Below are 17,745 nucleotides of genomic sequence, written 5' to 3'. Positions count from 1 at the left end.
TCTCTCTTAATTTTAATTTTGTTCCTTTTACCTTTTTACGGTATGTAGAAATCTAAATTTTAAAATCCAGTACTAACAAAATATTTGGCTAACGATGTTGACGTTATACATTGATAGCTTTCTATTATTTTTCAACTTAGATAAAACAGAAAGAATATTAAATTAGGTAATCTTCTTGATAGAGCACACAACTGCAATTAGCAACCATCATACTCTTAAGCATCTCGTGTTTTTCTTCAAATAAACTAAAAAAATGCTACTCTAAAAGAGTGATGACGTGAAATTTTGGGAAGAAACTTGTTTTGTGTTTGGATAATGGGCATGAAAGAGTTTGTCTGTGACGTTTCATTCTCCAATTAGTTCCTTCTTGTTTTTTTTTTTTTTTTTTTTTAATCTAGGTTCTAACAAAGAATACTTATGACAAAACCACCAAACAAAAGAAAGTTTATAAATTACCTTACTTTTATAAATGAAAAACTTTCTCTAATGCCCAAGAATCAAATATACACTTTCTTTAAACAGGTAACAATGTGGTCACTTCAACTTCCGAAAACAAAATGTTTTTGTTTCTATATTTAGATATGTTTGTGTAATTAATTACAAAAATAAATAAACAAAAATGTGATAGAAGAATGTCAGTCATTTTCAGGAGCTCGAAAAATACAATAGGACCAATACACTGATCACGAGGTTAGGATTTGAACTGTTATTACAAGTTTGAGTTCGAATAAAGTCTTTCGCGTTTATGTTCAATTACGTCTTTCCTACTATGTAGTTACCCATCTAATTATGTATAGCGAAAACGTTACCAATCTAATTATGTAAAACGAAAACGTAAAGTATCATCAACGGGTATGATAGGGTGGAACATACTTTTCATCCGTAGCAAGAGATTTGAAGTTCGAGCTCTAAGAATAAAATCGTCTATGATAGGAAACACTTTGTTGGGTTAAACGGCCCAAAGATACTCTTAACATGATGTGATATTGTCCGCTTTGGGCCAAGTCCGCGCGATTTTCCCCAAAAGGCCTCACATCATTTAGAGCATCCAACAACTTATAAGTAACTCCTTTTTCTTTTCAGCTACCAATGTGGTACTTTGTTCGCACGCCCAACAATTTCCCCCTCGAATTAAGTTCCACATGGTTCATTACCATAATTCACGGGTCAGAGATTCAACATGTCTGTGTGCCACCCACATTGTGGTGTATTTACGGTCACCGAAGCCCAAAGGCCGTGTATGCGTCTCCAAAGCTATGGGTAAAGGTCGTAAATCGGCCCATACACAGGCAAAGACACTAAGCCGAGCCCTACGCCACATTTCGCCATCTTTATACTCGTCCCGCCAAACCATTAGCTTTGATACCAGTTGTTGGGTTAAATGACCCAAAGATACTCTTAACATAATGTGATATTGTCCGCTTTGGGCCAAGCCTGTACGATTTTTTCCAAAAGACCTCACATTCTTAAGAGCATCCAACACCTTATAGGTAGCTCTTTTTTCTTTCAACTACCAATGTGGTACTTTGTTCGCACACCCAACACACTTTACTCCCTGAAATAAAACTTTCCGGTAAATCTTAATTAATCGAATTTTAAAACGAATACGGACAACTAATGATTTGCTTTTAATAAAACTCTGGTTTTATTGTCACTTAGGGTAAAGTCCACCAGCATTGAAGAAAATTTCATAGTGGTGCGGCATATTCTCAATTATTCTGAGTTCTATTTCTCTCACTTGTAATTGATTGTCTTGTCCTTGAGATAATTCCACAGTACAATTTATATCATTAAAAGCAGGGCGAAGGTTCGGTGAAAAATTACACTATTTATACATGGTTAAATTTATTTTATATATATATATATATATATATATAGTAGACGTTGAACCTCTTTTGGCTTTTTCGTGTGTTTACTTTTTTATATTTTGAACCCCCTTAATGAAAATCTTGCTTCCGCCGCTGATTAAAAGGCCAACTTGTTACTTTTGTAGTGCTATAGAAATGGACAAAGTTCCCACTCAATTGGAGTTTTAGTTCTCTTCACAAAATCTTTGCTCCGCACATTAGGAATCTAATAAAATATACGCTCTGCAATTATATATATGATACTTCCATCTTTACAAGTCAAGCAACTTGTCCATTTTATTCTCTTTTCTTGTAGCGACAAAAGAATTTGGCCAAAGTTCTATTGTGATCATTTCTGTGGTCGAAGTGAACCATTTTACTTTTCCTGAGTTATCGTATATCAAAAATTCAATGACTTAATTAATTCGAATTCACGAGATATAAAGCGCATTAAAAAAAGAAGTACCTCATAGCGAGAGTTTATCATTTCCCGAGTTCACTTTTAGATTAGGGCGGAAGATTATCTGATGTAGTCCAAAATTAAACGTTAACGGGTTGAACTTTTAAAATTTCAGTTTTAAACTTATTATACTGTTAAATTATGGGTTCAATATGCGTTTAGTATCTTTGGAACACAAACGAACCTTCAAAACTTTGATGCATTTCTATAATGTTTAGTTAAATTATTCTAGAAATTAGATGCCTGGCTTGTTAAATCTCCTTGTCAAGTTGAACAAATGGTTGTATTGTAATATCTCAGAGTGGATTATCAAAACCAGATCGTGCGTTAATTTTAAATTGGAAAAGGGTACATTTTCTATGCTTTTCTTTTTCTCCTTTTTGCTGCTAATTAAATAAGATTAAAAAAATATCAATATATTGTCACAGTTGTTTTTCCAAATATCTAAACTGACAATTCAGGCTTTTGACACAAAATTCATGCGTTTGCTCAAATCAACCAAAATATTTGAAAGAGAAATATTTCTTTTTGAAAATTCTTCTAAAAGTAAAGTATAGGACTAGAGAAACATGACCCCTGGAGTTGACCTTCTAAAGATCAAAAGTAAAAAAGTCACAATTCAAACTAATATTTCTGTAGACATTAGCGGTCTTCTTCTTTTCACCAATATTCAGCTGGACCTTCTCCACTTTCCTAAAATATGTTTAAGAAACCTATTGAATTTTGTTTTGTTGAAAGTTTGGACAAAATTATTCGTTAGTTCAAGCGTTATATTCTTCCTCGGATTCCGCGCATAGCGGGAACTTAGTGCATCGGGCTGCCTTTTTAGTATCCACAATTTTGTACCACCTTTCTCTTTCATATTGTTTACCCCGAATTTGGCAAATCAATTGAATTTATACGCGGGTATAGGATATGTGTTTGAATCTCGATATATTTGATGGATACAAGATTCGTATGGTTAAGATGTGAAGAAAACGATGATGCTTAGAGGACCACTTTGGATTTATACATCTACTAACATATAAATATTATTTGTTTGAACAAGTAATAGAGATGAACACAATGATTCCGGACCAAAATCTAATATTGAGAGAGAGATTTGTATATATCTTCTAGTACAAAAATGATGATGATCCCAGGGAGCCAGCCCCTACAAAGGAGAGGGATGTGCTCTATTTATAGTGTGACCTCCATGGGTCTCATATGATGTGAGCTAATAAAATAATATCAACAAGGACAACTCTGCACGGATTTGGTGGGATTAGACTGACGGCGCCGTCTGACACACGCATAGTTGGTAGCCGACCATGATGTGACACCACTGATGCGCTTCAGCAACGGTCATAACGGACTAACGGATACACGGGCAAACGGCTGTCCGGATCAACGGTGATGAACCCTCGGGAAGAGTCCCCGAACCATCGGTGGCATAGAGACCGGGCCAAAACGGATTAACGGCCAGGATTTCCCGGACTAACGGCCACGATTTCCCGGACCAACGGCCACAATCAGTTCGGACCAACGGCCACGATCAATTCGGCTATGGAGGAACCGGACCAGATGACGATATTCCCTCTTTTCCTTCGATTTCTGGTCTTACCGGTTCTAACATATGTCCGATTTTTACCGTATACACATATATAATTTCTTTATCTATGTAAATCATTTATAGATACTTTAGTTCTAAAACAAACCCATGTGCCAGTACCGAACTGAAACAAACAAGTCATTAATTAATCATATTATATGTAGGGCCTATGTGCTGTATTCGATATTAATGTCAAATCGTGATACGGTCAAGTACTAACAATATATTCAAGCTGTATTAAAACTTTCTGTGTCACACGTCGTTATGACAATTTGTCTAATGTTTTGCCTTGCCTATAATAGTATCGATTATATGTATTCCTAATAAGGATGTTTTCAGAAGAACTCTCTAGATCCCTGAAGCAATAGAAAATGAAAGGGGCCACTTACGTGAGATTTTCGAACTTTGATTATTGTTTTGTCATAACTTTATGATTTGGATTAAATTTATCGTTAAAAGAAAGAATTTCATATTTTTTTTGTTTTTCATTCGGAGTTCGGTACTTGCATTTGAGAATGACTATATCCGAATTCGCGCCGCATAAGGCCCCATTCTGGACGAAACACTCTCTACCAAGTATTTTTTCATACCCAGAGCGTTTGCCTGAAAACTTAACTATAGCTGTCGGATTCGAGCTCTGAATATGAAAAAATAAATGGTAGGGAGTGCTTGGTCCAGAATGGGGCCCTATGCGGCGCGAATTGGGATATAGTCTGTCTCAAATGCAAGTACCGAACACCGGATGAAAAACAAAAAAAATTATGAAATTCTTTCTTTTAACGATAAATTTAATCCAAATCATAAAGTTATGACAAAACAATAATCAAAGTTCGAAAATCTCACGTAAGTGGCCCCTTTCATTTTCTATTGCTTCAGGGATCTAGAGAGTTCTTCTGAAAACATCCTTATTAGAAATACATATAATCGATACTATTATAGGCAAGGCAAAACATTAGACAAATTGTTATAACGACGTGTGACACAGAAAGTTTTAATACAGCTTGAATATATTGTTAGTACTTGACCGTATCACGATTTGACATTAATATCGAATACAGCACATAGGCCCTACATATAATATGATTAATTAATGACTTATTTGTTTCAGTTCGGTACTGGCACATGGCGTTTGTTTTAGAACTAAAGTATCTATAAATGTTTTACATAGATAAAGAAATTATATATGAAAGAGAAAGGTGGTACAAAATTGTGGATATTAAAAAGGGCAGCCCGATGCACTAAGCTCTCGCTATGCGCAGGGTTCGGGAAAGAATTTTGAAAAAATACAACAAAAAAAATACGCTTCAATTCCAAATTAATTTGTGATAGGTTACATACATCCTTATGAGCATCTATTTTGGTTCATTTAGACCCTATCAGATTCAATTGAAAAAAAAAAAAACAATTCTGAATTCTTTACGTTTTTCACTTGCATAACTCTAGCGGAAAAAAAAAAGACTTTAGCGGACATTGTATTTGAAGAAAGCTTATCAACATGACTATAGTTTTGACTCCAAAAAAAAAAAAAGACGGTATTTCCATTTTTTTTTTTAAAGAATATTTCTGATCCAACATATTTTAATAGTCTAGATGCCACTACTATTCAGTACTAATCTTTTATTTGTGACAAAAAAAAAAATATGAGCGATTCAACCAAATTAGTAGGGTCTAATTAGTAGGTCTTTACAAGTGACGGAACCATAACTTTTAATTCATAAGAAGATTTAAAGAAAAATTAAAGAATGCCACAATTAAGATTTGATCAAGCAATTTCTAAACTCCCTTTAGCTTTGCTTTTCACTTACATCAACGGGATTAAAAAAATTCATTCATACAAAATTTTTTTGGTCTTCTATGTAGTATAAAATTCTAATATAAGGGATTCAATCGATTTTTTTTTAAAAAAAACTTAGCTTTAATTGATATTAATAACAAGGACCAGTCGAATTATCACATCCGTAACTAACAAACAACGTAAATTTGTAAACGATATTCCATTTAAGTCTCCAATAACTCTAATTAACATTAACGAGCGGCATCCATCACTCTTACCTACTAGACTATTACTGATACAACTTTTAATTTTTTAAATCACTCTGCTGGTTTGCCAAGTGGTATACGAAAGTGGGCACAGATAATAAATGTCTTCCAACAATTAATTAAGCTAAGTTTCAGTTTCTACCCTTTAATTGTTCGGTTGACCTATTTTTGTCACAGTTCAGACAACCCGGTATATGCATCTTACGTTACGCTAAATACCAAAATTAAGATCTAACTTTAGTTAATGTGATTTCAATTCTAAGACGGAGTTGCTCATGAAAATAGCTAAAACATCTTAATCAAACCCAAAAAAAATCACTTTGGATCCGCCCGGGCACAGAGTCTTGTGATAGAAAATTGAAAATATCTAACCGACGGGTTTTCTATAGTTAACTAGCAATATATGCCCGTGCATTTATGTTTATTCACTTTAATTAGCCAATCTTTAAGGTTTGTATTTTGAAAAAAACTTTTAAAAACATTCTAAAATTGTTATTATATCTAGTAACATATACAAAATATATTTTATGTGCCATCACTTTAGTTATATTTAGAAAATGGAGTTTAAAAAATAAAAACATGTGATCGAATTAAGTCTTTGAGATGGAAAGAGTCGGATTGTTTTCTGACTATTATGACAATGATGACAATGAAAGTTGTTCATCGATGTGCAATAGAAAATTAGTAAGAATATAAGGGAAAATTAATATTTTGAAATCTAGATTTTTTCTTTTTAATTCTTTAATATCTTATATGTATACCGATAGATATCTATCTCAATTAATTAATTGTTCAGATCCAAACATAAGAACCATTGTTGTATATATTGGATTTTTTTAAAAGCAAAACTAATAAAATATTTTTATTAAATTAATTAAAAAATATATTATAATTTTTTATATTAACAATTATAAATAAAAAGAATTGTTACAAAGAAATCAAAATTAGAAAAATTTATGTTATATTGTAAATCACCAAATTTTAATTCCGAAATGAAAATATATCTAAGTGGAATTAAAAAGTAGTTAGTTAAAGTGTACAATTTATATAAATTTTGGTACAAATTTGCATTGCTATTGTTTGTCCTCTCTTCACATTTAAAGTATTGACAAAGAAGGAAAACGGGGATAAAAATCACTCCCTCCGTTCACTTTTACTTGTCCATGTTAACATATCAAGAGAAAGATGTTTGTTCTTATTATTAATTTTATCCTTCACATTAATTACTCATTTTTAAATTATTTGCCAAGGCTATTGAGACTTATACCAATAAATATGAATGTTATGGTGAAATATATACTCCCTCCGTCACATATTACTTGTCACTTTTCCTTTTGCACGCCCCTTAAGAAATCATAAATAAAAGATGTATTTTACTATCTTACCTCTATCTCTCTCCAATAAATACATTCTAATCAAAATTGACTATTTTCAAGAACATTTATTACTAAGGGTAAGATGAAAAAGATTTGATTAATTTTATCTTGATTTTGTAAATGACCAAGTAATTTGGACATATATTTTTAGTAATGTGGCAAGTAATATGGAACGGAGAGGGTAAGATGGGAAAGATTTAATTAATTATACTTGGCTTTATAAATGAACAAGTAATTTGAACATACATTTTTAGTAATGTAGCCAAGTAATATTGGACGGAGGGAGTACTTCATTTATTAATTCTTAAAAAACGTAAAAAAGTCAAAAGTGCACGGTGAAAATAAATATGTGTCGGAAAATTAAAATTGAAGTGCATTCGTGTATAGATGAGAAGAGAATAAATATTTAGTACTGTGACATATGTCCACGTGAGATAAAAAAGTAGTTTAGTAATGTGACAAAGTAATATGGGACGGAGGGAGTACTTCATTTATTAATTCTTAAAGAACTTGAAAAGTCAAAAGTGAACAAGTAAAAGTGCACGGAGGAAATAAATGTGTCGGAGAGTTAAAATTGAAGTGCAAAATGTGTCGGAGAGTTAAAATTGAAGTGCATACGTGCATACATGAGAAGAGCATAGATATTCAGTAGCCAAGTAATATGGGACGGAGAAAATAAGATGGGAAAATTTTCATTAATTTTATCGGGGTTTTTAATGAACAAGTAATTTGAATATTTTTTTTTTTAGTAATGTAACCAAATACTCGTTTTCACAATAATGCATAACAAATTCAATGACTAATGAGATTGGTCCAAGTTTATAGTACGATTAGTATTGATATTGCTCTTAGTACAGTAACCGACAGAAATACAGTACACGTTTTCATAAAAATGCATAACAAATTTAATGACCAATGAGGTCGGTCAAAGTTTATAGTACAATTGATATTGATATATTGCTCTTAATACACGTTTTCATTAAAATGCATAACAAATTCAATGACCAATGAGATTGGTCCAAATTTATAGTACAATTGATATTGCTCTCAGTGCACTAATTGATTTGGACATATATTTTTAGTAATGCGGCCAAGTGATATGAGACTGAGGGAGTACTTCATTTATTAATTTTTAAAGAACGTGAAAAATTAAAAGTGAACAAGTAAAAGTGCACGGTAGAAATAAATATGTATCGGAGAATTAAAATTAAAGTGCATAAGTGTATAGATGAGAAGAGAATAAATATTCAGAGTACTATGACATATGTCTACGTGAGATAAAAAAGTAGTTTAGTAATGTGGCAAAGTAATATGGAACGGAGGGAGTACTTCATTTATTAATTCTTAAAGAACTTGAAAAATCAAAAGCGAACAAGTAAAAGTGCACGGAGGAATAAATGTGTCAGAGAATTAAAATTGAAGAACACACGTGTATACATGAGAAGAGAATAAATATTAAGTAGCCAAGTAATATGGGACGGAGAGGGTAAGATGGGAAAGATTTAATTAATTTTATTGTAATTTTGTAAATGAACAAGTAATTTGGACATATATTTTTAGTAATGTGGCCAAGTAGTCATTTTCATAAAAATGCATAACAAATTCAATGACCAATGAGGTTGGTCCAAGTTTATAGTACAATTGATATTGCTGTTAATACACGTTTTCATTATTAGAATGAATAACAAATTCAATGACCAATGAGATTTGACCGAGTTTATAGTACAATTGTTATTGCTCTTGGTACAGAAATTGATTGCATTGTTTGTCCCTCTACCACATTTATATATAATAGAAATTACTCCATATATTGGTAACTATTTTATAAATAATTTTGATATATAAATTAAATTTTATATTTTCGAAATAACGCACTAATATGTGAGATCATGAGCCTGTCACGATTTGCGTAGTGTTATTGTCTAATTTATGTAATAAAACGTATAAAATATTATAGGTGGATTCGAAATTTAAATTTTATTTTGGATATCGGAGAACGAAGTAATCACTTGGCCCAAGCCAAAACTATGGATTTTTACAGAATTAGCAGACAATAATACTCCATCCAACAACAACATACGTTGTGCAATCCCACAAAATAGGATCTGGAAAGGGTAGAGTGTACACAGATCTTACTTATTGGAGGTAGAGAGACTGTTTTTGATAGCCCCTCGGCTCGAATAATACTCCATCCATTCCAACATAAAAGAATTTCTGACCCTTTTTCCTTATGATCCAAAAATAAATTTTCAAAGTCCAAAGGTGTATTAATTAATTTTTTCCATAATTATTCTTCTTTTTAATAGATTTTTCAACTATAATGAAATCCCTGACATTGACCATCTCTCTTCTTAGAGGAGTACTGTACAACCTGGATCCCCTCATGTATGCGTGTGTCTGTAATTAAATTAATTCGATTTGGATTCAAACACTATCTGCTTAACACCAAACTTAGTCAATTAGTACTTCTATTCTATTTTAAAGTTAACATCAAATCGTACCAAACAAAAGTACAATATTACTGTAACTTTTTAAATAAAAGTAGGTTTGATTTGATAAAGACAAATAAATAATTACAGCTATATAGATTCGACATATCAAACAATCTCACTAGAACCTTCCTTCTCTTTCTCGTTATTTACGAACCTACCTCTAGCTAAAAAGTGTAGTAAAAAAGTAATTTTTTTTTTTAAAAAAACGAGTGGAGGAAAAAAAAAAGGGAGAATAGGTCACCTGTGACCGGCTATAGCCAGTATTAACGACCTATAAATACCTCAATCTCCTCTTTATCTTCAACCTTGCATTCACATTTTTCACATCATCACCAAAGTCATCAATCCAATTTTCCGAGAAAAAATAATAATCTCCGGTCACCGTCTCCATCTGGTATAAAACATTCTTGCATTTGTATGGCAGTAAGTTTTTTGAATCGTGAGGTATCTGACCTGTGTTTAGGTAAGCCGGCGTTAAAGCCAATTCCGGCTAAAGCCACTGTATCTGAGGCGTTGACCGCTTTGAAAAAATCCGGTGAGACTCATGTAAGTGTTTGGAGTTGTGACCATTCTAACAAGGGTGGGGAGGATTCGGTGTGTCGCTGTGTAGGGAAGATCTGTATGGTTGATGTGATTCTCTTTTTATGTAAAGAAGAGAATTTGAGGGATCCTTCTAAGGCCCTTGAGACACCTGTCGACAAGATTTTGCCTATAGGGAATTCTATTGTCAGGCATTTGGATCCTAATTCAAGGTAATAATTTGGATCTTTCTTTTTTTTTTTTTTATCCACCGCATTGAATTATTATTATTATTATTATGATGTTTTATAGCTTATGTATTGTTTTTTTCCTATAGATTCTTGAACGTATATTTTTCGTATTTGGAAGCAGAGGTGAGATTAGGATAATGTGTGGGGATACTGCTAAAGAATATGCTGAGACGAAAAAAGATTCTTTTTGGGCAATCAAGATCCCAACTTTTTTCATTATAACTTTGTTTATTCTGATTTCATTTATTCAAATTCTAGATCTACTTTTTCATTAGTTAACTTTGCCGTTTTCTGATTTTGCTTTCTTGTTTATGTGAATAATAACCTTTGGCACATTGAGATCTAACCATATTTTGAGGCTTGACATGTGTGTATCATTCAATTGATGCTTTGCTAAACATTTTATTTTTGCTTAATTTTGTTGTTGATAGTATTGGCTGGCCCCAGTTGGTTTGAGATTGAGACATATTACCATAAGAAGAGTAATCTCGTTTATTTTGTGTTTGTTGGTATGGTTGTGAATTATGGGTCATAATTGTGAACCCACAAAGCTATAGTAAATGAGATCCGAGTGAGATGTATCAATTTAATTCAAATGATCTATGTTACCAAGCATAGTAGATTGATGGCTCGATATGATTGCAGACTTCTCATATGTCTTTCTTGTGTTTTTCAGCTTGCTGGAAGCCATTGATTACATTCTTGAAGGTGCCCAGAACCTGGTTATACCAATTCAAAACTACAGGAGCACCCCTTCGAGGAAAAAACTTTTGAGCAAAGCATCATCTCTGAGTCCCACGAATCACAACGGTGTTGAATACTGCTGGCTAATGCAGGAAGACATTGTCCGGTTCCTTCTGAACTCCATTGGAGTCTTCTCTCCTATGCCCACTTTTACAATTGAATCAGTCAACATCATAAATCACGACATGATGACTGTTAGCTATCATGACCCTGCAATCTCTTCCTTGGATGCCATTACTCGAGCGTATATTGAGCAGAGCTCTGTTGCAGTTGTCGATGAAGACAACCGATTGATTGGTGAAATCTCTCCCTTCACTCTGGCCTACTGTGATGAGACGGTTGCAGCAGCAATCGCGACCCTTTCAGCTGGTGATCTCATGACTTACATTGACTACGGTGGTCCTCCAGAGGACTTGATCGAGTTGGTCAAGACGAGGTTACAAGAAAAGAAACTTGGGGCAATGGCGGAACTAATAGATGAAGAGTTTTCACTGTCTTCATCATCATCTTCTGCTTCGAGTTGTTCTTCAGATGATGAATCAGGCTTAAGCAAAGTTACTGTGCTAGGTCGATATTCTTCAGCAAGAAGATCTGAGGCCATTACTTGTTATCCATGGAGTTCATTGGTGGCTGTGATGATTCAAGCTCTTGCGCATCGTGCTAATTCCATTTGGGTCATGGATGAGGCTCATAATTTGATCGGAGTTGTAACATTTAAAGGAATTCTGGAAGTTTTCAGGAGTATTGCTAATGCGAGGCGTAAACCAGAAAGGGAGAATACATCAAAGCAATAATGAACACATATTTGCCACATATATATATATTGTTAAATGTCTTTTAAATGCGACTATGTTTGCATAAATTTTGCTTGAATGAACAGAAGGCTTATTGGTGGTGATTGGAAAACAATTTGTTTGAACTATTATCATGTACTATTTCTCTCTCTCTCTCTCTGTTTTTTTTTTCCTGTTTGGAAAATACCTATCAGTATTAATCTTATGACTTTTGGTCGATATTTTTGAGTATATAAAAGGAGAGCAAATCTGAATTTTGTGTGGACTAAAACTTTTCAATCAATTATCCAGATGCTCACAATTTTTTTGGCAGATAGTTAATTTTAGTCCAAGAATCTAGAAACTAATGAATGGCCTTTGAATGAATGAATACCTACTTTCTGGCAAGGAAAACAAGGTCTTTTTCTGGAGTATAGTGCTATGAAATTACACAACCATTTTGATAAAAAGCATGGACAATGAGAAGAATTTTCTGTCACAAATTTCTTTGTTCTAAAACTATCAAATTTATCAAAATAAATGAACGCCAAGAAGAATTACTACAATTTCGTAATGCTAAAACCACCCAAAGTAAAATTTCTTTAAGTATTCTTATGTTGAATAATTAATTGATCTATAGTGAATTGGAGCAAGGATAGATTAGATAGTCTGTTAGTTTAATAAGATTTACTTTTTGAATAAGATTATTTGGGAGGAAAATAAAGGTAGTATTGTGTTTACAGAGTAGCTAACAAGTTATCAATTTCCTCACTAAGAAAGTATTGCAGATTTCAATCGCTTTAAGGGAAAGTCAAGACCGCGACAGCAAATTTCCTTGAGAACTTAATAACTCACTACTTATAAAGGTAATTTAATTGTATTTCATTAAGAATCTTACACACTCTAATTATGAAATGAATTGGCCAAATTAACACGACCAGCAAAACGAAAGAGAACAAAAGAATCCTTCCGACACTGAAAGGTGTGGCCTAACAGTAATGAAGTTGGTGAAAATCATGATATCAGAGTTCAAATCCTAGCAAACACAAAAGCCACTAGGTGATTTGCTTCCATTTGCGTAAGTCTTCATAAATAATACATGTGTTGGTGGAGGTAGCAAATACCTAGTGGAATAATCAACGTATATGACCGTTATAAATAATAATAATTAAAAAAAAGGACGAAAAATTACCATCTTTAGCATAAAATGAATGATGTCAAGTCACCAAATAATTCCAGTTTCAGTTACATGCATATGTGTTTTGGACAACAAGACTTTCCAAGTGCATATGCCAGCTTGATGATGAAATGCCAGCTTTTTATAACTAACACCAGCAAGTGACAAAAACAAGACAAAAAAACATGTCTTCAGGACTCTCTGTCTGTGTGGTATGTCGTGTGTTGGCTTTACTCATAAAAAATCCTTTTCTCTCAGCAACTCCATTAAAAAAAAAAATGTAAACATAAGTTAGTTTTGATTTTCAATTTAGCGAGTAGTTACGTTTAGTTATCAACCTCTAGTAACACCAGTAGATACGTTAGTGATGAAAAATGAAATAAAGGACAAGTGAAAACAATTATGCAGAATCGAAAGAATTTCCACAAACCGTGTAAATACAACTGCTAATGGCACGTCGAAACCTGCCGAATACCTTAAAACTGAAGCTAGTAGTTGTCATTAGCAGATATATGAAAATTTAAACCTTTAGCAGATTTAAAGGCTGATTGACAGGGTTTCCTTTCCAACTTTAGATATAATTGGAGTAAATTAAAGGATACAAAGTACAATTGAGTGGTTTACTAATCAAGAAACAGCAGCCTGAGTTTCCTTCTGATTTGTCTATTATTGACAGATGAATGAGAGATTTGTATGTAGGAAGCAACAATTTTTGAGGAAAAGAAATAGCTCCCTGCTTATTATCTCAAATATACAGTAATGCTAGATGTGTAAGCTTGGCTTATGCAAGGGCTTAATATTATCAAATGGTCAAAACGAAGGATAACTTTCATTCATCATATGACTATCTATACCAGTACTTGAGCTCAGATATGCAGGATGACAAGGCCTTTTGTGCTTGAAGGTTATCAGAGTCCATCTGAAGGGCATCTTTGTATAACCTTTGAGCCTGCTGCAATAACTTCACCTTCTCTCTACTAGTTCTAGGTCGTAGGCGAGATCTGTGCTGCAATGCTGTGGCCCATCTGAAAAGAGCTGTACAAAGAAAATTTGTCTTAAAGCCCACATGACAAGTTACCAAAAACAGAACTCTTCTATTCTCCTTTGGGACAGATCCCAGTACCAATGAGCCAAGCTATACAATGAACAGCTGAGTGCTTTTATCACAAAAACAATGAGCACCATAAATGGGAGGGGTGGGGTGATATTTGCTTTCCGCATGCTCTTCCTAGTTCATTTGTTATTCTCCAACTTCAAATTCGCCAAAGATATCATATCACTTTCCACTTAAAGATTAGCAAAGCAGAAAGATTAAAAAAAAAAAAGTGTGTGCAATAGTTTATCTAGGTGATCCGGCATGTCAGCTGGTGCTGAGATGACACCAGCTTTGTCCTCTCATTAGTTAATAGTCAAAAACATTACAAACTTATGAAGAAAGAAGTGCGAGGGAAAGCTCATTTCTTGTCGATAGATTCCATTACTTGTAAGTTACACTCCATAGCAAAAGAGAGGACGAAGAAGAAAAGCGTTTAAAAACAATGGTCATGACTGGAATGATTATAAGTCCATAATTCTCAGCAGTGATGGCAAATACTTCTCCCTAGTTTTCTTATCAAAACAAAACAAAAAGCAGAAAGAAGACCATCGATTAGTACACATAAAAGACATTAAATTACAGTATAGAAGAATAGTTATTTCTCATACCATCAGGTGCATAAACATTTCCTCTGGACATCATAGCATCAAACTTATCAATTGCAGCCAAGAAAACTTTGTCAGCATCACGTGCAGCGCCCTGGAATTTGTCAGAAGAACTGTGACAATCTGATAGCTTTAGAAAAGAGCACAAAGCCGCTAAACTATGCTACTTGATATTAGTCCAAAATATGAGATTTAATTCCTTTACATGATGATTTTCAGTTCAAACCACCAGAACAAAAAAATTAGTTAAAGTAACCTAGTTATCTGAAAGAAGATGCTTACAGGTCCAATGTCTGCAATCAACTGTGCACGCAACGAGAGAGCAATCCCCCAATTATACAAGGCTCTCACGTCATTCCCATCAATCGACACGGCCAATCTATACTGTCTTCCTGCCTTAATAAGTAATTCTTCACACTCTTCACAGACATTTACAAGATAAGATGTAAGTTTGTCTTTCCTTGGAACCGTATCATCTAGCGCATCACGTATTTTAGTCCGTTTATTGACCGATACAGAATCAGTTAGTAAAGCTCTCAAATCACGAGTGATCCTTAACTTAAGTTCTCCATGAAGAAGGTAAGTATTTCCCAACTGTCCCACAGCCAATAAACTCATGGGCCGGATATCTATAGCTTTTGAGAGCAATATGGCAGACTCGTAAAACGCATTCTCAGCATGCCTCTCACTATCTTGCCTCCTTAAACAGTCCTTTGCTTCTTTAACTAGAAAATTAGCCTCAGTAAGGTACGTATTAAATTGCAAATCGATGGAACCTGCTGAAGATGGAGAGTAATCAAATTCACATTCATTTGATGCCTCGTTTCTAGCCATGGAGGGTTCGTTTTCATGATCTCTCATCTCCTCTCCAACAAAATGCCTGTAAGTATCTTCATCATTTTCTTTTTCACCGAAGTGGCTACTTATTCCTTCTAAATTCTCCACATTATTTTCATGCAACAAAGATGCTTCAGTTTTAGTTTGCTCCATATTGACACTAAAATCCATAGAATCAACTAAGCCATCATCAGATGCCCAAGATTCAAATTTACTAGGATGACTCGTTCTATGAGGCACCTGTTGGTTCCTCATGAATTGTACTCTGCTTGTCTGATAACTATACTCTTCTCTGTTGAAAACCGATTTAACAGTATTACTATCCATCTCGGAAAAATTGAAATTCTCATCCACTTTGTCTTGCCTAGTGGTACCATCATCAAAACTGTGCATCGAAGTGCCACTAATGCCATCTAGATTCATATCAAACGATGAGTTTAAACGTCTTTCTTTAGTAGCAGAATTCAAGATATTCCCTTGCTTAGAGCCACTCATCTTTGTGTCCATCAACTCACTCTCACCATGATCTTTCATCTTACTAGACTTCGAACCCGACTTTGTTTGAAACAAACCTGCAGCAATCTGAGAGAAGTCGAAGCCATATTTCCCTGGCTCCTTCTTCTTCTTACTTGACTTTTGACTGATATTTCTTTCAAATTCTTGGCCCTCAAATGACAAACTTTCAATACAACCCTCTATAACCTTTCTAGCATTGAGAGCAGAAAAATTCACAGATTCCAGACTCTTGTCAAAACTTTGCAAATCTTCCACAGTAATTTGATTATACACAATACCTTTTCTAACACCCTTCTTCAAGTTACCAATTTCAACATCAAAGCCATTTAGAAAAGCCACCAATTCCCTGAGTTTCTCAACAAAACCTCTAAAAATTTGATCTTGATGCAATCTCTTATTACCATCTAAGCTCATTTTACCACCATTAAAAACCCCAATTGAAAACCCAAGTGCAAAAACAATAACACAACCTGGAATTGCTATAATTGAGGAAACTTTCACCCTTGAAATTGCTAAAGCACAAACAAACCCCAAGAGGTACACAAAGACAAACTTTTTATCATTAACTCCTAGTTTATTAAGAAAATTGTGAAGTTGGTTGGACTCACCAGGGTTAATTGGATCATCAATGAATCTTGGGTCATCCCAACCACCACAAGATAATGATTCAAAAGCTGTAACAGAACAGAAAGTTAGAGTCTTGGTAGTACAGGGAAATTTTCTTGGAAATGGATAAATGTGATATGAGGTTTTCTTGGAAATGGATGAATATGAAGGTGAAAATTGTTGGAAAATATGAAGATTCAATTTTTTTGCGATAAGGGTATTCATTTTAGCATTGATTCAATGGAAGATTTTAATGAAAAGAATCCAATCTCTGTGGTTTTGTCAGCTGAAAGCTGAAGGTCCTGAACTGAGAGTTTGGTGGCATTTTCTGTTTCTGGGACAGAAAAGCATTTTCGTGAATAAGATAGTGGATAGGGGTATTTGTGTCTACCAAATTATCAATTTTTACCTTAACCTATTTGTTAATAGATTTATGTCTACCAAAATCCATTCACTTAGGGTGTGTTCGGCATGGACGAAAATGTTTTCATGTAGAATATGTTTTTGAAAAATAAGTGAATTTTTATTTATTTTTTCATGTTCGGTTGGGTAATGAAAAATAAGTGAATTTCTTACTTATTTTATCATGTTCAATTGGTTGGTAAAAAATATTTTTCAAAAAATACCCACTCAAGCTCCCCAACACCCCACGCCACACCCACCCCCCATCACCCACCCCCACCCCCACCCCACCACCCACCACCCATCTCAAGCACCAACCCCCACTCTCGAACACATTTCATCTTCACCCACCCTACTTTGCCCCATCCCTACCCCGCACCAAATATAATCACGCAAACTTCCCATTTTTATAA

At 34.0% G+C, this 17,745-nt stretch overlaps 2 protein-coding genes across 2 annotated transcripts; one reads left to right on the top strand and one right to left on the bottom strand.

The window, feature by feature from the left end:
* The first annotated feature begins 10,101 nt into the window (after positions 1-10,101).
* Positions 10,102-12,265, top strand: LOC132621893 (CBS domain-containing protein CBSX5-like). Its single transcript, XM_060336364.1, has 2 exons — positions 10,102-10,558; positions 11,253-12,265. Exons 1-2 carry the CDS (start codon positions 10,224-10,226, stop codon positions 12,112-12,114), a joined length of 1,197 nt encoding a protein of 398 aa, XP_060192347.1. The 5' UTR covers positions 10,102-10,223; the 3' UTR covers positions 12,115-12,265.
* Positions 12,266-13,823: 1,558 nt separating this feature from the next.
* LOC132621633 (uncharacterized) lies at positions 13,824-17,293 on the bottom strand. The gene is made up of 3 exons (XM_060335969.1): positions 15,254-17,293; positions 14,975-15,065; positions 13,824-14,305 (listed from the first exon to the last, which is right to left on the bottom strand). Exons 1-3 carry the CDS (start codon positions 17,153-17,155, stop codon positions 14,115-14,117), a joined length of 2,184 nt encoding a protein of 727 aa, XP_060191952.1. The 5' UTR covers positions 17,156-17,293; the 3' UTR covers positions 13,824-14,114.
* Between the last annotated feature and the right edge of the window lie 452 nt (positions 17,294-17,745).

Source organism: Lycium barbarum, chromosome 12 (assembly GCF_019175385.1).
Source record: "Lycium barbarum isolate Lr01 chromosome 12, ASM1917538v2, whole genome shotgun sequence".
Lineage (NCBI taxonomy): Eukaryota > Viridiplantae > Streptophyta > Magnoliopsida > Solanales > Solanaceae > Lycium > Lycium barbarum.
The sequence above is the reverse complement of the archived record's forward strand: the minus strand, read 5'-3'. Positions and strand labels throughout refer to the sequence as shown.